General features: G+C 26.6%; 4 protein-coding genes across 5 annotated transcripts; 1 reads left to right on the top strand and 3 right to left on the bottom strand.

Moving 5' to 3' along the window:
- LOC103569714 (beta-1,3-galactosyltransferase 5) lies at positions 1-9700 on the top strand. Its single transcript, XM_008547174.2, has 2 exons — positions 1-796; positions 3555-9700. The coding sequence occupies exons 1-2, from the start codon at positions 670-672 to the stop codon at positions 4652-4654; spliced, it is 1227 nt and encodes a 408-aa protein (XP_008545396.1). The 5' UTR covers positions 1-669; the 3' UTR covers positions 4655-9700.
- A 3199-nt stretch (positions 9701-12899) lies between these two features.
- On the bottom strand, positions 12900-15757 carry LOC103569715 (golgin-84). 2 transcript variants are annotated; one of them, XM_008547175.3, is made up of 6 exons: positions 15671-15757; positions 15408-15598; positions 14367-15339; positions 13857-14096; positions 13085-13309; positions 12900-13021 (listed from the first exon to the last, which is right to left on the bottom strand). In XM_008547175.3, exons 2-6 carry the CDS (start codon positions 15545-15547, stop codon positions 12962-12964), a joined length of 1638 nt encoding a protein of 545 aa, XP_008545397.1. In that variant the 5' UTR covers positions 15548-15598; positions 15671-15757; the 3' UTR covers positions 12900-12961. The 2 variants fall into 2 exon arrangements, with proteins under 2 accessions (XP_008545397.1, XP_053593297.1); XM_053737322.1 differs by having other exon boundaries at positions 15408-15595; positions 15671-15752.
- Positions 15758-18068: 2311 nt separating this feature from the next.
- Positions 18069-18869, bottom strand: LOC103569716 (endocuticle structural glycoprotein SgAbd-2-like). Its single transcript, XM_008547177.2, has 2 exons — positions 18839-18869; positions 18069-18647 (listed from the first exon to the last, which is right to left on the bottom strand). Exons 1-2 carry the CDS (start codon positions 18851-18853, stop codon positions 18165-18167), a joined length of 498 nt encoding a protein of 165 aa, XP_008545399.1. The 5' UTR covers positions 18854-18869; the 3' UTR covers positions 18069-18164.
- A 726-nt stretch (positions 18870-19595) lies between these two features.
- Positions 19596-20347, bottom strand: LOC103569717 (protein lethal(2)essential for life). Its single transcript, XM_008547178.1, has one exon. The coding sequence runs from the start codon at positions 20279-20281 to the stop codon at positions 19769-19771; it is 513 nt and encodes a 170-aa protein (XP_008545400.1). The 5' UTR covers positions 20282-20347; the 3' UTR covers positions 19596-19768.
- Between the last annotated feature and the right edge of the window lie 2707 nt (positions 20348-23054).

The following is a 23054-nucleotide window of genomic DNA, read 5'->3' as shown; positions in this document are numbered from 1 at the left end:
GGTCAGCTTCACATCACTAGTAATTTTACTCATTCCACTTTCAACTCCCACCCAAGAAGATACCAGCTACGAAAATTTTTTCACTCTCAAAAATCCGAAACGAGAAACGTCAGAAACGTACCAAACTTCGTTCGGGGAACAATCGAAGTGCCGAAAATATTAAACTCAACAATAATTCAAGTTGAAATAGGTTATATTTAACCTCGAAAAAGAATCAATCGTGAGTTGAAATGAATTTTATGGGATAAATTTATTTTTAAAATTAATAAAATATCTGGTGTTTACTGTGTCAATGATAAATTAATAACTAATGGATCAAGATAAATCGTGACATAAATAAAACGAGTGATATTTTTTGAGTAATTAAATTTTTTTAATCAAAAACATGATCGAAGTAAACGGGTTGAGTTTCATAATTTTTTTTTTGCAATCGCTCAAGGACAAGAGAAACTTTGATAATATTTCTTGAAACTATGGAACAAATCCTGCAGCCTTACTTACTAAATAATCATCAGTCTGTAATTTACAAATTTTTAATATTTACAAGTGCCTATTTTAAAATATAAATTATGGTATAGCTTAATTATAATTTTATAAATTTAAAAACGATAACAAAAGTTATTTAAAAATTTTAAATTATAAATTATATTACATTTATAAAACATAAAGATGTTTTTTTATATTCGTAATCGAAGTGTGAGAATAATCATACTTGGGTTTGTCATACTCAGTATTTACATGTATTATCGTACGACTGTAGATTCCTACAATAATTTCATCGAATTCGTAAATACAAGTAAGAATTTATTTATTTTAATAATTTTAAATGATGCTGAAAGTAAAAGACATTCAAGAATTATAATGTTTTCATTAACAAATAGTTTGTCATTAGAATAAACCTGATTAAAAGCTCCGATTATAGAATTTTAATCGCATTTAATCTGAAATTCACGATTGACGTTCAATCAGTTTTAATCAAAAATCGGAAAGTTAATTAGTTAAAAACAAAATTATTATTTTCCGATATAATCCGATGAAAATATTTCTATCGGATATTCGATCAAAAAATAAATTTATTACTTTCCGATTAAATTTGATTCGATCTGATTGAAAAATTTAAATCGGATTTAATAGAAAAATAAATTACTTTTCAATTGAATGATAAAATTTGATTAAAATAATTCTACTGAATTCAATCAGAAAATAATCAAAAAATAAATTTATTATTTTCCGATTTACTCCGATTCAATCTGATCAAAAAATTTCAATCAGATTTAATCGTAAAATAATACATTTTTTCCGGTTGAATCCGATTAAAATCTAATCGGAAATTTTGAATGATTCCGAGCAATTTTGTTTAAATATTTGAATCCGATAGAAATCTGATAGAAATCGAATTGAGTTTCAATCGAAGTTTTTGATCAGACAAATTGTTAAAAATCTACGTAAATAAATTACAAAAAAATCTTAATTACTTTTTAATGTCAGTAAAGTAAAAGACTCATTACTCGGTCAATTTTTAATGGAAAGATTAAATCACTCAACATTAATTGCTAAAAGAATAAAAATTTTTTTTTATAGTTATTTATTGTCGTTTCATATATTAGAGTAACATTTCAATTTTTTAAATAATGTCTATGATTTGTTATTATTTATTTTTTAAATTAGGTCGTTGATTGTTCCCATAGTCACTCACTACTGATGTACTCGATCAACACATGGCCCTTTACTCGCTCAATAATGACAATATCAATTGAACTATCATAAGTTTATTTATTTGAAGAATAATTTATAAGATATATTACTCTATTTAATTTTCACAAATTTGAAATATGTATTGTGTAACATGTAATTATAGAGGTTATTTAAAAAAACTTAACGAAACTTAAATTTAATCTAACAAACCAATGTTGAAGTGAAAAATGGTCGGAGCGCGATTTTAAAAAGTTATTTAATTCAAATTTGTTATAAATTATAAAATACTTTGATAAGTCATATTCTAATATATTTCGATTCACAAATGATTTTTTGCTATTATAATTAATTTTCTTTTTTCTCTTTTTTCATATAAGTTTCGAAAAAAAAAATAAATAAATAAATGAGAAAATAATAAAGTTGAAAAAAATGCGCGTACTGATTTTTCATTCGTCTAAGTACGTATTTTTTACTTTTATTTTGTTTCCATTTCATTTATTTATTCTATAACTTAAAGAACTGATAATTGTTAACTACATTCTCACTGATAATATATAATTTTTTTGAAGATATTGAAATCTTATCGGTAAAAATTAAAGACTGCTGATCACCATATAGTCACTGAAAAAGATTTTTTTTAATACACAGCAAAAAATATTGTGTTAAAATTAACATAATTTGTGTATTAAAACGGTCCGCATAATATTTGTCCTATTTTTTAACACTGACTATCCCTTATTAGAAGAAGTGATTTAAAACGATTTGTACTGTTAAATGCCCATAAGAAGGGTGATTTGAAAGTATTCAAAAGTATTAAAAAGTATTTAAAATTTGTTTTCTAATTATTTTAAATCGCTTTTTTTAATAAGAGATTTGTGTTAAATTTTAACATTAAATGTGTGTTAAAATTTCAATAAGAAATTCGGGTAATACGAGAAGTGAATTCAACACTATTCAAATGCCAGTGGCGACACAAAAATATGTTAACTGTAACATTTTAGTTTCGTAAGATATTCATTAAATATAATGTATATGTTATTAAGAGAGAATTTCAAAAGTACTAATAATCATTATTTAACATGCAACTATTTTTTTATAGTAAACAATTTTTTCATTAGAGTAAAGATTTGTAAAAAATGCAATATTTCATAGCAGTTGTAAATAATAAATTAACTAATTTCTTTTAAACAAAAAAAAAACTCATTTTTTATTTAGTGAAAAAATAATTTTTCTATTACATAATATAATTCAAAATTACAACTAAATCTTTTTGAATAGTATGATAAAAATTACAGATTTTAGTAAGTGTTAAATTTAACATATATTAATAATTAAAATTTTTAAATTAAATTGACATTTATAAAATGTCGAATTTACTTTCATTTTTCTATGACTATCGATTGAGTTTTCAACATAAATTTTGTTTTAATTTTAATGTAACACTTAATCAATGTTAATAATTTAGATTTTTGTACTATGCAACACTTTTAAAGTATTAAATAGTAGATCAACTCGAAATTTTTAATTATCACAGTGAAATGTCATGATTGAACACAAAAAATTTAGCACTGACTTCAACACAAACAATATTTTTTGCTATGTAGTGATCGGGTATAGGGTCTTTTACCTTTTTCAATTTTTTTTTTTTTTTTTAAGAAAACAAAGTTTTTAATATCCATTACTTTAAGCATCAAAATAATTATTTAACCCTTAATTACTCGCACGATGTAAATTACTTGCCGCTTGCATATACTTTTATTCCATGTGAGTAAGTAAGGGTTAAAAACTACTATTTTTGTCACTGAAATTAAAAAAAAAAAAGAAAACATTTGATCAAAGAATATTCAAAAATATTTCAGGTAATTTACCTGCAAATCATGACTCACAATTCGAAAATGTAACTGTGGAATTTTCCTTAATTTTATTACAAAAAAACACAAGCTCCGAACAATCAATTACAAATTCAAGTATAGGACACAACTTAAATAACCAATCTATCTCAACATCTGCATCACCTCAATCTATATTATCAATAAATAATTCAACTAACTTGCAATTAAATAATAGTAATCTAACTATACAAGATTTACCATTAAAAATAGTAACAAATTCCAGTCTCGCAATTCTAGTGCATAATAATAGTGCACGTGCTATATATCAAGCTGGCCATGACGTAGCGGTGCCTGAAAAATGTCCAACTAATGGTAAAGATATGAATCTAGTCATAGTAGTTACATCTGCACCATCTCATATTGAAGCAAGAACGGCTATCAGACAAACATGGGGACATTTTGGTCAGCGAACTGACGTCAGTATTGTATTTATTCTTGGAACAACAAAAGATAATAAATTAGAAAAACTTATTAAGTATGAAGAAAAAATTTATGCCGATATCATACGAGGCAGATTTATTGATTCCTATAATAATTTAACTCTGAAAACTATATCAACTCTAGAATGGAAAAATAAATTCTGCTCAGACGCTAAATTTTTACTCAAAACAGATGATGACATGTTTATAAATGTACCGCGATTGTTATCATTTATAAAGCAGCACGAAAAAGAGACGAATGTAATTTATGGGAGATTGGCGAAAAATTGGAAACCAATTAGAAATAAAAAAAGTAAATATTATGTATCACTAGAACAATTTAAACAAAAACTGTTTCCAGATTTTACAACAGGACCAGCGTATTTATTGTCAAAAGATGTAATTCATAAACTTTACGAAGCTGCGTTAGATCAAACTTATTTAAAACTTGAGGATGTATTCACTACTGGTATCGTTGCTCATAAAATCGGTATCAGGCGCATTCACGTAAGCGAGTTTTTAAATAAAAAAATTTCATATAATCCGTGTAATGTTCAACGGGGAATAAGTATACACATGGTAAAATATGGCGAACAATTTGATCTCTGGAAAAAATTATTAGACGGCAAAAGTAAGTGTAAGTTATAAATAAAAAACAAACACTATTTTATATCATGACCAATAATGTTTTCAACTGTAAAAAATTTTTGATGTGAAAATAGTCCTCGAAGACTTTGTCCTCGGTGTGAATTAACGGTGTGAAATATCATGTGGTGTACATTTAAAGTGGATGAGCGTTATCTTTCATACCATTCAGTTTTATTAGTTTAAATCTCTTACATTGTCTAATCATACACTGATAAATTATTCTTGTTTAAAATTCTGTGGTGTCATAGTAATGCCGGACCAAATTGGCCACTTATGGATAATTGAAATGAACACATGCAGAAATTACTATGACCATAGTAAAATTTCAAATGGTTACAGCAATTTGTGATATAATCGTCGTTGATTTTACTATGACCATAGTAATTTTTGTTTGTGTTCATTTCAGTTTCCGACAGGTGGCCAATTCGGTCCGGCATTACTATAACACCACAGCATTTTAAACAAGAATAATTTATCCGTGTGTGATCTGTAGCTAAAAATGACCCAATAACTATTTTTAATATTTAGATTTATTAATTTAACATTAACTTCTAAAATAATTAATTAACTTTCTATGATAATAATTAAAGAAAAATACAATGAATAACTGAACCACTAAAAAAATATAATGTCAAGTATTTTCGATCGAAAAAATTACTCATTACAAGTAACATTGTATTCATTAATCAAAATTGAATTAATTACAAACTAACAATTTTTCTATATCGCATTATTAATTCCGAAAAGACATATTTTTATCCGCCTTTTTAGCTTTGGGAAACTCTAGGGCCAAAAGGGTGTGTAATTGTTTTTTAATTGCTAATCATATTGTAGACTTATTCTAAAGCTGCAAATTTGGAAAAAAAAAAATTGAAAACCAAAAAGGCGTATAATTTAAGCGAAATGCCCTTTAAACTTAAAAAATGTTTTTTTTTTTTTTTTAATTTTTAGCTATAAAATAAGTATGCAAAACGAATGTCAATAAAAAAAATGATACAAAAAAAATTATTAAATTTAGTGATCAAAGTCAAAAGCGCGTATAAAAATATAACGACGTTCTAATTAGCAAATGGTGTGACTCTATTTCAGAAAATCCTCCATTTATGCGAGAAAAAGTAATTTAAAAATTTTTTTTCATCTAAAAATCAATTCCATTTTTAGTATATGCATAATATTTTTGTCTAGGTTACTCAAATAATATTTTCTCTGACTATTACTATCTGAAAACTGCACAGAATCACCTAATGAAAAATATTAAGTTAGACAATTTGCTAATTAGAACATCGATAAGTCCTTTTGGAATTAGTAACACGATATAAATCTTTGCTATTGATATTTGTACGGCCTTGTAAGGTATTTTATGGTTCGAAGTTGATAAATTAACGATTCTATTAACATTAGTATTTTTATTTGAGATGATATTAATTCAAAATTAAAACCTAGAATAGAAATTTTTATAAAAATAATTTTTTTATCATATCGTCCAAATTAAAATTTATTTTAATTATTTTGTTTTTCATTGTGTCTATCAAAATAAAATTTTTACACCAAATCATTCACACCATACGATAGACTCTGAATTTTTTACAGTGAATAACTACTTAATTAATTTCATAAATTATTATTATTAATGGATATAAATTTTTTTTTGTATATATCTATTTGAAATTGAATTAATGCTTAATGATAATGAAAGCTTGTATGGATAATTATTTATTGTTTCGAAATGGAATTATATTTTATGATAATAATTATTTATAAGCCGTAACCACTGAAAGAATAACGAAATTTCCGAGATTAATTTAATAATATTTTTCTTAAAAGTTTATTTACCTACTTTATACTTTCACGTTTGTTTCGAAACATAAAATTTCATAATTTTTACAAGATAGATTATAGTTTGAAGTATTGTTAAGTATTGCCATATTTATTTATTTAATTGGATATGTAGAAAATTTATGAATTAAATTAAAATAAATTAAAAGCTGAAGAATTTAGTCTAGAAGCAAAAAATGACAAAAAATAAGTAGAAGCATAATTTCCATGACTTGCGTCAGCTGATGACGATGTTTTTGATTGTATAGATAAGCTACTTCTTAGTTAATTGAAAAATTTTATATTCAAGTTTATAATTACAAAGTTTATAGTATTCAATAAAACATTGACTGGCAGGTTTTGTCGAACAATATTTAGATTAAAATAAATGGTCATAGTCGATTACCCGTCATAAGCCTGGTCTAAGAGACGTAGGGAAAATTTTTCTTGAAATTTCAGTTTCCTCACTACCGTGCGTTTAGTTTTGTTTTCAACTACTCATTATAAGCCTCTTTTATTTTACATGATTTTAAACGTCACATTTACGTTTTGTCACAATTCCACTGCCGATTTTTCTGTTGCCTACGATGCTAAAATAAATACTTATTTCTTTAAACTAGTAATAACTACAATACAAATAATTCTAATGATAACGGTATTAATTACAGTAAAAATAATAATAATTTTAGTGATTAAGATAATGCTCAATAAAATTTTTCAATTGTAACCTAAGCTTTGAATGAAATTCATGATTACAATTATGAAAAATAAATTATATTTTACTTAAAATTGATTGAATTATGCTCTGCAAAAAATAGATACAGTCGGATTCCATCAACTCGGAACTTCCCCTCAATCTTGACCCCCACTATGAACTACGCTGTCACCTACCTGATGCTATACATTTTTATGTCTGTATATTTATATATAAATCGTACATGTGATACAAGAGTGCATGCGTGTAATTTACTCTTTAAAGGAGAAGTGGCATTCGATAAGTCGAAATTTCCAGGAAATTCCCAAGCCTCTGTAGAGTCACTGTCCGAGTTAATAGAATTTGACTGTAGTGAATTTTCATCATCAATTTTTCTATTTTTTCCTATTGTTAGTTTATAATTTTAACGAAGACTTATAACGGGTTGTTAGCTAAGAGATTAAAAAAAGTGGTAGAGTAGGGGAAGCTGTTTCGAATCAGTAACTGCCGATTGAGAGAAAGAGACTTATTAAGGGCAGGCTTATAACGGGTAGTCGACTATATTATTATTACATACGATCCATCAGTTTTCGATTGCTTAGTTTTACTATTTAATAAGACGAAAAGACATATTTAAAATCCATTAAAAGAACTAAATTTATCAGTTATTCTCGAAAAAAAAAAGTTAAAAATTTTTTAATAAAAAAAAAAACTGTAAAGGTGAAAAGCTATACTGTTTGTATTAAATAAATCGAGTAATCTCGATTTAAAATATTTTTTATGATCTGTTGATACTGTGATAAATAATTTACTTAAATTACTGAAAATAGTGTTTAGTATAACGTTTTATTTTATTCTCAACTAAGTCTTATTGATTAAAAAATTTTTTTAAAACTTTCATTGTAATTTAATCTAACGATAGAAATCAGAAAGTTGCTTAACTTAAATATGTTTAAAACATTTAATATTTTTTAACACTTATTGTTATAATGACTTATTTAATTAGTATGATAATACCAACTACGGAGAATTACATTTTTTAGTCATTAATATTTTATGAAAGATAATTTGTACGTCACATCGAGATAATGTAATGAATATGTAAAATAGTTATGATTTCAACACGAAATAATGTTACAAGTTTTATACTTTTTTTTTTGTTTTTAGTCAGTTAGAAATATATTGGAAAATTTTTTTCTCTATTTAAAAAAAATCCATTCGTATTTTTATCCCGGCATTTAGACGATGTTACCAAAATGATTTGTGCCTACATTTATCATAGAAATATTAGGTAACTAATAATAAATATATGTCAATATATCACAGTAAAAAAAGATTCATTAAAATGTGAAAAAAACGTGTGTTAAATATTTAAGTGCTGAATTTGCAACACTTTTGTGTGTTAATTCATCACACTTATCATTTTGTATGACTAATTTTAGTCTATTGATTTTTTAACACACAAAAATGTTATTTCATACTAATACAACCCTTTTTAAATGCTATTGTCAAATCAATACACAATATTTGTTTAAAATACTCTGAGCTATCCCAGAAAAATTCTTGAAAAAATTAAAAGTAAAAACGACACCTTAAATGAAATTTGTTAACATATAATTTGTCGGGATGTGAGAATTCAATAAGATTTAATCATTCGGAAATTTTCGAATTATTTGTATTTTCTCCATAGCTCGATTCAAATACAGAAAATTTTAATCAGTTCTTCAAAATTCAATTTTTATTTAATAGAGAGCTTAATTTTTTTTAAGTAACCAAAAATAAATTTTTTGTAGATTTGATCTGAGCTCTATTTACCTCTCAAAAATTTAAATTATCAGAAAAAATATTATAATTTTAAGTCGGTTAACAGAAAATTTTGGAATTATTCAAAATTTCAAATAACTCGGATGATAACTTACAAATAATTCAGCAAGTTTTGAATCATCCGGAAATTTACGAACAATACGAAGATTTTTGAATTATTCGATTCGAAGCTCGAATATGTTAAGTCAAGAATTTTCAAATGTTGGAAAAAATATTTAAGTGTGTAAAAATTTATAGTTAGATCGTCGATAATTTTACCATTAATGTGTGCAACTTTTTCTACACAAACGACGTATGTAAAGTAACATTAATGTGTTCGTTTTACGCACGATTAGTATTAAATTTGACGAATCTTTTTTTACTGTGTAGTTACGATTGAACGATTGAAGAAATGAATTTCGTTTTTGAAACTATTTTTATCTATGCTGTTGAATACAATATATAAAAAACTTATTATTATTTCCTGATTTTATCATATACTTTGCTTGTATAGTTTTTTTTCATATATTATTATTTCCTTGCGTAATTATTTTCATAAATAAATTAAGTAAAAAAAAACTAAAGAAATGTGGAAATCATTGTGCGACTTTAAATATTTTTCCGTTCGCTAATGTTATAAATGCATAAATAGTACATTTAAATTATTATATTTTAATATGTTAGGTACTTAATACTATTGTTAAGATGAATAAAATAAATTGATATGATATTATTGTAAAACGTATTGTATAAAGTTACAAACAAAATATTTAAGAAATTTTTAGATAAATATAAAGTGAAAGTCTGCTTCAATAAAACAGATGGCCTTTTGATTTTATTAATATTATGGTTAATTGTGTAAATAATAAATTATATTAAATGTTTAATGTAAATTTAAAAAAACAAAAAAATATTTTTTCTTTACTATTAATAAAAACATTTTCTTATCCATTAATCACACTGTGATATTCTGACTGAATGAAAATTGATTACGTTAATTTAATTTATTGTTTAATTACATAACAATTAATTATCGCTCATCAGTTAGACATCATTGGAAAGTCAATAAACCTCTTGAGATGTCTACTGTTCGACTCTCATCATTTTTTAATTTTACTTGAAGGAATTTCGAATTTAAATATTACAAAATTAAAATAAATGTAAGTATATTCTTTAAAAGAAGCATTTAAAGTCTTTTGGTCACTGGACGAAGGTCCGGAGCCTTGGATATTCGTCGGCTGACCACCTGCTCTATATATGTTTCAATTGTCTATACTTAAAAAATAACATACTAAAATTGAAAGTGCATATCTTGAATATTTTTTTGAGTTACAGCCATCTGCAGAGCAGCCGCTTATCGGTTCTCGAAAATACATTTTTCAAAATTGCTGCAGTTATAACTCAAAAATAAATCATCCGATCGATTTGATTGAATTGCAGTTTCTTTTATATATGTTACTACGTACTACGAACCTCCAGTTTTCCGATCGAATCAACAATGTAATTTTGGCAGGCCAAAAATCATCAAATTTTCGCTTAAAATTTACAATTTTCCTTAAAAACCCCTTCATTTTGGTAATTTAAAATTTTTTTCTTAGCTTGAGGGTCGTGGTACGTGAAATACCTTCTAGTTTAATAAACTTATGGGTTTTTTTTATTTCATGCACTGTGAAGGTCACTATCGTTCCAGCAGTGGGGAGGGGACTTTTTTTAACCTTGAGAGATTGTAAATAATTCGCTGAATTTTGAATTTTTTGGTCAAAAAATTTTATCTTGCATTCATTATGTATCCTTAAAACATTCCATGCAGTAATTTCTTTTAAAAAAATTCCCGAAATCATTTTTTTTCAGGTGATCGCACTTGTGGTCCTCCTTAAATTGACATTTATAAAATGTCAATTTCACTTTCTTTTTTCTGATAATTCTTCTGTGACTATCGATTGAGTTTTCAACATAAATTTTGATGTAACACTTAATAAGTGTTGATAATTTCGATTTATGTATTAAGTAACACTTTTAAAGTATTAAATAGTAGGTCAATTTAAAATTTTAGAGTTTATCCAACACAAAAAATGCAATACAGGCCGTGTATAACACAGCTATGCAATATTTTTTATTGGGTATGTTTATATTTAAATTTTAACTAAAATTAAAAATGTGTTCTAATTTAATTTCGTTTACTCTATACATTATTCTATCATGTAGATACATAAAAACTATGGGTAGTAAATTATTTTTTTGGATCAATGTGGAAAAAAATATCACTTCCTTTCAAAGATAACATTTCCCTAAAACATCATATCACTTTTAAATGTATCTCATTTATGCTTTAATCAATTCTATTAGTTTTTTAAAAGTTTTTTTTTTAAACAAAAAAAAACTCAACATGTTATAGTCTCATTTATTACTGAACTAAAAAGTTTTTTATTAGTTTATCTAAATGTTTATACTTAAACATTTAATTCATGCATCTAAAAGTCTATTATTGAGAACGAATACAGTTCGTTATATTATCCAAGTTAATCAATTAATATGATAACTTAATAAATATTCTCTAAAATAAACCTAATAATTATTTTTAACCGATTATCAAGTTTTTGAGACCAAAAAATTAATTTCTATCACAAAAGAAAAAAAATTTTTCTATTGCAGCAAAAAAATATCAAGTAGTACAACGGAGTGAAATAAAATTAAAAATTTAACAAATAATATTTTACATACTGAAAATTCATCTCGTTTAAATAAATATTCATATATTTGAGTTAACGGAATAACGGCTTTACTGATCTGCTTAATTGACAAATTATTTTTTAGAATCTAAACTATGAATGAGTTATTACATATGGATTAATAATGCTAAAATGCATTATTTTAAATGCGCACTGTAATACCCTACATTAATTGAATAGATTCTAATTATTGAAGATGTTAATATTATAAATCCGGTTTCGCCTCGAATATACTTGCTGGGCTCATCAATAAAGTTAATGCAAGTATATTCTACTTTTGACCGTTTAAATAATGGTATAAAGAATGACGGAATTCTTTATATGATGATTGTGGTATAGAAAGTATTCCGAGCTTTCTATCATAATTTGGGAGAATCCTATTAAATTGATATAGCCTCGTAAAATTATTTTTTAAGGTGACTCTACTTAACGATCAGACTTTTTTATTTTTGTGTTAAAGAAAAACGGCTTCTAAAAAATAATTTGTCAGTTAAGCAGATCAGTAAAGCCGTTATTCCTTTAACAAAAATAAAAAAGTCTGATCGTTAAGTAGAGTCACCTTAAAAAATATTTATATTGTTTATAGTCCAGGTTAGGCTTCATTGAGGTATCAATAGACCCCCGGTGGGTCCTAGTCGTCAATTATTTTGTTAATTATTAAATTTTAATTATCGTGATTTAAAATTGATCCTATGCCGGTATCTGCCTTTATCCTTCATATTATTATTATTATTATATAAATATAAGGATGAGGTTTTTGAAGGATGACTGGGCTGCGAATGACAGCACCCAATATTTAGGATGGTTAGTTAAGGTGGCCGGTCCCTGATTACGAAAAATTATTTGAAATGATTTAAATCAATTTGAAATGACTAATATATATATATATATATATATATATATATATATATATATATATATATATACACTTAACATGTATTAAATTATTTTTCTTAATCGGGGGTAGCCGTGCCTGAAAAGACGGGATATTATACAGGTAAAATGGTGGGGCGCAGAGGGAATCTAATTCTCATCTTCGTAAACCCTTTGATTTGTCTACGGATGGGCTGCGAAGACGTCCTAAAATGTTTATCAGCGATATTTTCGTTCAAACGGATTAAGATTAATTCATTATAAATTATTTTTGAATAAATTATATTTACATAATTTATTAGACAGAAACATAACAAATTTAACTTTAATAAAATAATTTATTTAATTAAAAATAATCGCAATTTTTATTTACAGGCAATATTTTGTACATTTTTACATCAATGAATGCGATTGAAAAAATAGCACCACTAGCACCCAAAATTGGAGAAAAGTCTGAAAACATAAAATCCATTAAAATATTTTTTTTTTTTTAATACTTTATAATTATCTACTTACAATATAAATAATAACAAATATGCGTGCCAAAGGATATCGTCTTAAGAAAACCCCGATCCTGATACTTATTGTATCTAATGTAGAATAAGCTCTTTTAACTCTGCGAGTAACTCCCGTGTCGAATGGTGATTCGATTAAAAATGTTGGCACTTGGGATTTAGCATCATCAGTATCATTAGTAAAATTAAATTTTCTTGAACTCCCTACGAGCCTTCGATATTCATGCTATTAAAATAAATATCAGTTGTAGAAATACCAATGAATAATTTAATAAAAATAGTTAGAGAAATTGAGTGACAATTGACGTCAAATATTTTTGGTCAATTTTTTTTATATAACATTATCCTGGACAATATTAAATGTACGAGAACTTGTAATTGTAAGTAAATTGCGAGTCGTACCACTCAACATAAAATATTTTTTAAACTTTATGATTTATGATCACTCTCAATTTTTTTTTTTTACTTCTATTTAGATGCGAAATGACGTTAAAAAATTGACGGTTAATATTTTACAAAATAATGATTGCGCAGGAATTAGTATTAAATTCAGAACATGATTGCTAGCCAATTGACGTCAATTTTCAGACAATTTCTCTGCCTAACATCACTAGGTCGAATAAATGAAGACAAAATCATACACGATATTTGTAAAATTATTTCGATCAGTAGCTCAAAAATTTAAATCTAATAAAATAATTATTTTAGTAATTATTTTTATGTTAAATTTTTATGAGTATAATTTTTTCGTGTAGTTAAAATAATATTCTTACATCTCTTTTTTCTAACTGCAACCGTAATGCGTTTCTGTCTGAAGTCAAAGCTTCAAGTTCATTTTGTTTTGATACTAATGTTTGAGTCAACGCTGACAATCGTGACTCAATTGCACTTGATGGTGTTGATATTGCTGATAATTGTGATTTTAATCGTGAAATTTCAATTTCTTGTTTTTGTAATTTAATCGACCAGCTCTCACGTTGAGACGATAGTTCATGTTTGAGCGCTCTAGTTTCCTATAAAATAAAAAAAAAGAACATTATTACTATTGTGACATTCCCGTCAAGTTTCTAATTAAAAAAAAAAAAGATAATTAATTATTTTAGTAATATATAATAAAACTTTGGTCACTCTGATGAAGAAAAATACTTCAACAACGTGGCCCATAGTCTAAACTCATGACTAATTAATAAATTAAATTAATCAACATTCAGTCAAAATAGTGTTCTATTAAAGTGAATTAATAACTTTTTATAAAAAAATAAATAAAAGTAAAATTTACAAACTTCTAAATGCATTCGTGTATCTTCTTCGGCTTCGACACGCTTCTTTTTTTCACTTGAAATAATTTCATACGTTTCTCTATTTGTCGCTATAATTTTTTTATTAATTTCTTCAATTTTTAAATCAGCATTAATTAATTCTTCTTGAGCAACTTTCAATTGTCGACATAGTTGTTGATTTTCTTGTCGGAGAGAATCACACTCTTGGTTCAATTGATTTAACTCCGTATCTGAACTATCGGCAATAACAGGAGAGTTAGAATACTTAAGTTCAGCAATTAATTTATCTTTTTCTTGTAATGTTTTTAATGCCCTCGCTCGGTATCGTTCCAATTCTTCCCTAGTTGACTGTAAATCTAAACGATTTCTTTCCAGTACTGATTGTAAATTTGAAATTTCTCTTACGTACTGAGTCACTTCTGTTTCTTGCAATTGTAATTTTTCTTTCAACACTTCAATCTCCTTTTTATTATTATTATTCTGTTGCAATAGTAATTTATTTTCCTCTTCATAATTTTTTTTAATAAATTCTGGAGTCATTTTATTATTTTCATTTGTAAAATCATCAAATTGTTTCATGGTCTCCAGTTTATTTTCTATCACATTATTCTCCGTCAATCCATTTTGTAAATCATCCGCCTCTATTAGATCGGGACTGAATTTGGTGTAAATATCTGGCGGATAATTTTCAGACTTGGGAAAGTAATCAACATCTGGTACATCGACGACTAATGTATGGGGAAATTCAGGTGATGATCTACTGCTATGAGCAGAATATTCCGACATGAAATCTTTGTTGTCAACAGAATGTTCGACCGACAAAGATGAAGGTGTCGACGGTGCATTGAGTATTGAATTACTGATTAATTGTTTTGTCGGGGAATTCACTGGTGAGTTTGAACAAGACTGCAATTCATCCTCTTTATTAATAAATTTTTTTAACGTGTTTGTAATTTGCGATTGTCCATTAGGTGAACTATTTTCATAACAAATAAATTAATTATTTGCATGGATAAATTTAAAATAAATTAATGAATTACTTACTTATCACCCCAAGTAATATCTGTCAACTCATCATGTAAAATTATATCATTTTTATCTTTACTCAAAACAGCAGCTGTATTTTTATCTATTTTATTCAATAAATTTTCAGCTTTACCAGCAAGATCTGACAGCCACGCCATTGTGCATTGTCAATTATTAAAAAAATATTTTTTTTTGGCTATATACAGCTACTAAAAATCATAAATAAAAGATTATAATTTATTGCGTTGGATGTTACTATTTTATAAAATTTCGATTCTTACCACAAAGATTAATTCGAGGTTAGTTTGAAATTATAAAAATTTCTATCATTCAACGTAGATAAATATTTGGGTTTGTTTTAATTTCGCCAATGACAGTTAGTCAGCTATTTAAAATAGGTGGCGTAAGAGTAGGCAATAGTTACTTGGGAACTGACAAACTGGATGAACTGGATCACGAAGTTTGGTGGTAAAAAATCAAACTAATGATAGCTTACAACAGTCAGTAAATGCATGCTGTTAACATCTTTAATAAATTTTATACAACAAATTATCAAGAAATAAAAATTAAAATCCAAGTTGGAATATGTAGAGAACGTAAGAAGTAAAAAAATTAAGTATTTTATGCAATAAGAGATTATCGGAGTAGAGCAAATAAAAATTTAAACGTGTTTTTCTATAAATTTCCGGAGGCCGGCGATCGTTCAGTGTCACTGGAAAATATTTTTGATAATCTGAAAAAATTTAATAAAAACGTGGAAAAAGTTATTAAAAATAAAGACAGTTAACCCTCAAAAATCTGAAATAAAAGTTTGCTCCTTACATTTTAAAAAAATCGGTTGTATCTTGCCAGCCCAGATAGCAAAATGAAATCTTGATGAGTTCTGAATGAATTCCTATTTATGATTTGGACATCTCGTCGACATCTTAAAGAACTTTTTAAGATATTCTCAAGATGTCGAATGAGCTACCTAGCGAACTCAGTAAGACATCTTTGAAAAGAGCTAAAAAAGTTCTTTTTTCTGACTTCGCAAATAAGACTTCAGTATGAATTTACCATGACGTCTTTAAGGAGTTCCTAATTTTGACTTCACAAAGAAGGTAAATAAAGAATCCATTTAGACGCCACAAAACCAAGATCTTAATTATGGAGTCTTCAAGAACTCTTAATTAAGAGTTTTTAAAAATGACACCTTTAAGAATTCACTATAAGACGTCTTGAGAACGTCTTCAAAAAGACGTCGTAAAGCAGTCATTCCGACTTGAATGCTGTCTGTGAAGTTTGTAAAGTTTAATCTAAAACTTAAAAACTGAAAATATTATTTTTGTTTTTTAAAGTAAATAAACATTAATTATAATAATGTTTTTTTATTATTTTGTAATTTTTTTAATGTTTGCATTAATTTCATAGAGTTTTCTTTCATATGAGACGTTTGTACATAAAGCGTGGTAACTACGATCACATATTTATCACTTTTTTCGCGGTTTATTCACATTTAATTAAATAGCCGACAAATAAAATTTATTCGGGATCATATTCAGATAGCCAGAGTTTCAGCGCAATTTTCGAGCTGAAACTTTTGTCGTCTCAGTAACGTACGGTACACCTAAAAAATTTCAGTTCAACTTTTGAGTGATCTAAATGTATTCTTTTCTAAACTTCTTTATGAAGTCAACATTAGGACCTTCTTAAAGACGTCATGGTGAATCCATACTGAAGTTTTATTTACGAAGTCAGAAAAAAGAACTCTTTTTAAAGACGTCTTACTGAGTTCGCTAGGTGACTCATTCGAAATCTTGAGAACTTCTTAAAGACTTCTTTAAGATGTTAATGAGACGTCCAAATCATAAATAGGAACTCATTCGGAACTCATCAAGACGTCATTTTGTTATCTGGTATGATACCTGTGATGTTTTAAGAATGGTTTTCAGATAATTTTGTCCAAGCTTTTCTCTGAAATAAAAGCTCTAAATGCAAAATAAAGACACGGATCCGATGTTTTACTCTATGAACTAGCGAAGTACATTTCAATCTTTTGATAACTTCCATTTGTTTACAAGAAAAGCTTGAACAAAATTCCCATTTACTGTACAAGTGGAACAAAGACAATACTGTTTATCAAGTTAAGATATCGAGTTATATAAAAACATTTGAATCCATAAATGTCACAAATTCAAGTCAAGACCTTTTTTTCAATGATATCAAATTTTATCACAGTAATTCATTTTTTATGTAGGTTTGAAGAAAATATTCATTATTGTTTTCTTAAATGATATTGATAATTAAAGATAAAATACACTGCCAAAAAATTGCAAAGTGATCCCAGATTAAATCCGGAGTAAATGCAGTGGATGACTATTTATTTATTTGATTCCTTTGGAATAAAATTTGCTCCTATAAAAGGAGTTTCATTTAATATTAAAAACCTGAATCGAAGTAAATGCTGATTTAAATAAAATTCAGATCACTCTGCTGATAAAACAAACTCCTTATTTACTCCATATTTAGAGTGATTTTTTCTAGAACTCTGGAACTCTGAATAACGGAGTGAATTTCGAATTTCAATAAAATTTTCACTTCCCAATTTTTTAGTGTAGAGGAAAAAAAATATTATAAAATGCGCTGTTAAAGAAATTAAAACTATTTTTATTTATAATTTTACTGACTTGTATTTTTTTTAATTTGCAAAAATTATTATTTAAAAAAATATAATGATGATAACTAAAAACAAATATATCCAAATAACCATTGATTAAGCAGATCATTGTAAAAGGATTAATTAGCTTCTACGACCGGTCCATCCTTATGAGCGGAAGTCGTTTCAGTAGGATGAGCAGCAATATATTCAAGTGCCCTTGCAATTGCTAGAGGAATTGGTGGCGGTGTCGGTAAATGTGATCCCTCAGGATGGAATCCATTTTCATCAGCCACATAAGTCAGCGTGAAAACATTATCATCATTATCAGTATACGCGATTCTTCCAGTTACTGTATGAGCGACAACATTTTTAGCAAGCTCTCTAACGGTTCCTTCTTCTTGAACCTTGATGCCATTTTCAGATTCCCAGACATTATGGAAAGATCCATCCGGATTTATTTCGGATTCTTGATGAAGGATTTCTACTGGCTTATTGATCATTGCATGATCTTGATGATGAATAGGCATGTGATCTTGGTGCATAGGATTTTGAACTTGCCTATATTCCGGAGTATTTGTCAATTTAGCGCTTTGTGCTATTGTCACGCTTAAGGCAAATAACTGAAACATAAACAAATGTAATTACAGTTATGCAACATAATGTTTGCGACAATGCGTAGGTACACATCAATGCCATCAGTTGCATAAAAACATCCAAACGTTGATCGACAGTCCTTGATCAATCATTTCCGCTAGAGTTTAATTAGACAAACTTAAATATCTATTATAGTTATTCAGAGCTGTGTACTTACGATTATTTTCGACATCTTTTGTTTTTATTTTATACAATCTTCTGCTAATAACCAACAGTTAACTGATACTTGTCACGATTTTCTGTGTCTTTATATATCCAAATATTGCCAAATTTCGAAGATCCGATAAAGTGGCTATGCCAGTTTTTTTTATATTATAAATAATATTTTTTTTATTATTGCACTTTATACGAATAAATTAACCATCTATAATAAATATTTAATAACTATTTCTGCAATAGCCAGGTCATAATTCAGGCATATACATTTTACTTTATATTCATCAAATTATATTGTTGTAAATAAAATTATTTATATCGATATTTAATTAATTTTACTAATATTTTTATTATTGGATATTATATTTATCACGGTAGTATACTTATACATACATTTTATAAATCGCCACATTTATAATATATATAATAACTTGGCAGCGTAATGAAAATTTTAATAAAAATAAATTTTGCAAAACCAAGTTTTCTTAATTTACAGTGACCTTGGTAATTGGTGTCAAATAATATTTTTTTTATGTCTTGTAGTTTTAGTTAATTATGACGCAATATGCCAAAAATTTACAATTATTTAAATTTAAATAAATAAAATCAACGTTGAAGAGGAAAATAAATAATAAGAAATAAATTGCAGTTAATTTTTGTTTATTTTTTAAAACATTAATTAATTTGTAGTATCATAATTTGGAATACAATTATCAATGCTATTATATATTATACATACATTATTTTTCGTTAAAAAACTAACAGAAAGATACAAAGTTTAGTATTTATCTACATTTTTTTAACCATTTTATTTATTTAAATTAATTTTCATCACTTGGATGAAATAAATTATTAGCCCCATAAAAAAAACGAAATCAAATGACCAATTGTCTTGATGTCATCAATATTCAGTTAATTGATAAGCTGACGCTTAAAATTTAATCGAAGGAAAATATGTCCGGTTGATGGGGACGATCCTTTCGCCTCGTATGGGAGCAGAAAATTTCGGAGCTGTTATAGTCAATACCCCATCGGTTGATAGACTAGACATAACTCGAGTAATGTCATGTCCTTTTGGGAGATCGTATCGTCTCATAAATTTCTTGGAAATAAATTCACGTGAATCTCTCTTCTCTTCATGCTCAGCTTTGACGATTATAGAATTTCCAACAGTTTTGACAATTATTTCATGTGGAGAAAATTGCTGAACATCAACGGTTATACGAAATTTGTCGCTGTCACTTTCGATTTTACCCAGATCCGTACTCACTTCGTCCAATAAATTTCTCCAAGGTCGGAAATAATCACGGAAATATGGTGTAGTGAGTGGCTTTACTAAACTATCTCGGCGAATAGTAAGGTCAAAGTGCTGATCCAGCCAACGATGAGGCCTCTCAACATCTTCCCACCAATCACGCCAGTAATTTGATGGTACAAGTGCCATTTTATAATTCACTAAATAATTAAACTTTTTAACAACGTCGAAAAATTTCGATTCACTTAAGAGATTTATCGGCTTCGTAAGTTCGTTTCAAACTGATATTCGATCAAAACTCCGCTGATCTATATATTTATCGCCTACTACACTCGAAACGATTCGGCAAGTCGGTAGGGCGTGCGAATACGTCATAGATTGACAATACATCTATATACTATTATAGAGTATGTTATTATTTTGGTCTCATACATAGAACTGCATTTATTTAATTCCCACCATTTTTTCTCAATTATGCAGATTCTAACGATGGCCTTCGATCTATAATTTATCATTTTAAATTAGTTAATATTGCTATTTATTTTAGTTTTTAATTATTTAAAATTTAAATAAATATAATTACTTTTAGATAATGCTACAGACACTTGACCTTGCCATTTACCGTATAAGATGTTTTTGGCACTCTTACAGTTCCTTGATCGTGAACTTTGATACCATTTTCAAATTTCGGATGTGATGAATCATTTCATGATTAACGTCTGATTCTTTTTGACAGATTGCACTTTCTCAGTGATCATATTAGTCACTTTTTATTGTCAACTAACATTTGACCTTGAATAGTATAAACTTGGCCATGATAGACAGGAACTTGAGCTTGTCTATATCCCCAGTCTGCCTACTGATTAAACACAATTGAATGTGCAATTGGCTCACCAAACTAGTTGTTACTCATTAATCATATTAACGAATATGGTAACTGTTAGATAATAGCAACAACAATGTTCTAAAAATATCAAATCAATTTGTAATTTAAAGCATTAAATAAACATATATTAAACATTTATAAAATTACGATTGATTTTTCATGCTTACTTAAATAAATTTACTTATTTCAAAAGTATACCTATTGTTTCAAAAAATAATACTTTAATAACGAAAATTACTTTGTTTTTAATTTATCGTTTAATAATAGATCATTACCATAAATTTTAACATCTTTATTGAAAGCGATATTATTTAAAACACCAGCAGTTATTACAAGAGTATTAATTATCCAAGTAAAGAATCGCGAGTAGAGATAATTAATGAGAACCCATTTATTATAGATTATCATATTTCCATTTTATATGACACGTGGCATTTAATGAATATATTATTTTTTTTTATATTTGTATTTATATTAAAAAATAATAATAATAAATATTTTAAGTGGACTTTATTTATGGGCATAATATATGTTATATAAGTATATAGGGTATTCCACGCCAAATCGTCCACTTTTGACCCCGACCCTTTTCGATTTGCCTGAAAATTTTTTTTTTTTCTACCCCATAATCATTTTTCAGGAAATTTTCAAATTTTTTTACCTAACTTAAAAAAAAGATAAGTTTTTCAAAAATAAAATCTTTGAGAAAAACCATTATTTTCTGAAAGTTCGCCATTCCTTATTTTTTTTTTTTTTCTCTACGAGTATGACTTTTCCTTCTATTTTTTTTTATCAATCGAAAAAAAAAATGTCTGCCTAGTTGGGTTTATTTTGCAAAACATCACTCTGGAACTTTTTGAGGATTCATAGACGACATATATATATATATATATATATATATATATATATATATATTTATTAATACTAATATGGGATTAAAATGTACTCTCACATCGTTGTAGCAATATACTATTCAACCGGTGTTAAAACGGTGTAAATTCGGAGTATCTTAACAAAGTATGAAGGTGTGAATTTAAGTCTTTTAAGATTTACAAACAAAGAAAAAATAATAATAATAATAATAACATCAACAATAGGTCGTTAAAATTACGAAACTATTGTTATATAATTGAAATAAATAAATTGTATTACCTATAAAATAAGTAATGTCACTTTTATTTAACTAGACGAATTTCTGTTAAACTTTTATTCATTTATCAAATTAATTATTTAAAAACAATACAGGGGAGCCTAAGGCAAAAATAAATCGGTTGATTCGTTCCAAATTTGGAGATTTCGTACGATAAAAATTAATTTTTTTTAGATAATTATATTTTTTTTAGTTGAACAACAAAACAAACATTTTTTTACAAATAATAACGTTCGAGCCTTCTGAGCTCGAAAACGGCGGGAAGTTTTGGGATTGGCACCGGGTCAACCGTTTTTCAGATTTCTTCTTATCTTTGTAGTTTTTTATCACAATTTGAAAATTATTATCTAAACTCTTTTAGTTTGATTGTAATTCATTACAAATTTTCAAATCAATCCATTGAACCGATTGATCAAAGTTTTATAAAACAATTAAAGGAACAAGTTTTGTTTCTTTAATTGTGTAATCATTATCATAATGAAAAAATTATTTTTTTTTATTTCTCTTACAATTTTGCATTTGTAAATATGGGGTAAAAAAAAAATTCAAAAAATAAAAAAAAATTTTTTTGACCTTGTTTTGTTTGGAAATACAAACATTTTAATCAGATTCTGTCGGATTCAATCAGAAAGTAATAATTGTTTATCGATTATTTTTCAACTGAAACTGATTGAAAGTCGATCGGGAATTTCCGATTAAATCCGATTAGAATTCTTCAATCAGAATTGGAGCTTTTAATCAGGAATAGTTAATTTATTCTGGTTATTTGTTATAATGAATTTAAACTACTAAAAATACTATTTTTTAAAATATCAGATAAACATTTTATTAGGAATTTTTTTTATTTCAAAAATAATTTACAGCTAGATAACAAATCTGTTTGAGTATTATTATACATACGTACAAGTACATGAAATTTAATAGTA

This window comes from Microplitis demolitor, chromosome 3, assembly GCF_026212275.2.
Source record: "Microplitis demolitor isolate Queensland-Clemson2020A chromosome 3, iyMicDemo2.1a, whole genome shotgun sequence".
Classification (NCBI taxonomy): Eukaryota; Metazoa; Arthropoda; class Insecta; order Hymenoptera; family Braconidae; genus Microplitis; species Microplitis demolitor.
This window is presented reverse-complemented; position numbering and strand designations above follow the sequence as displayed.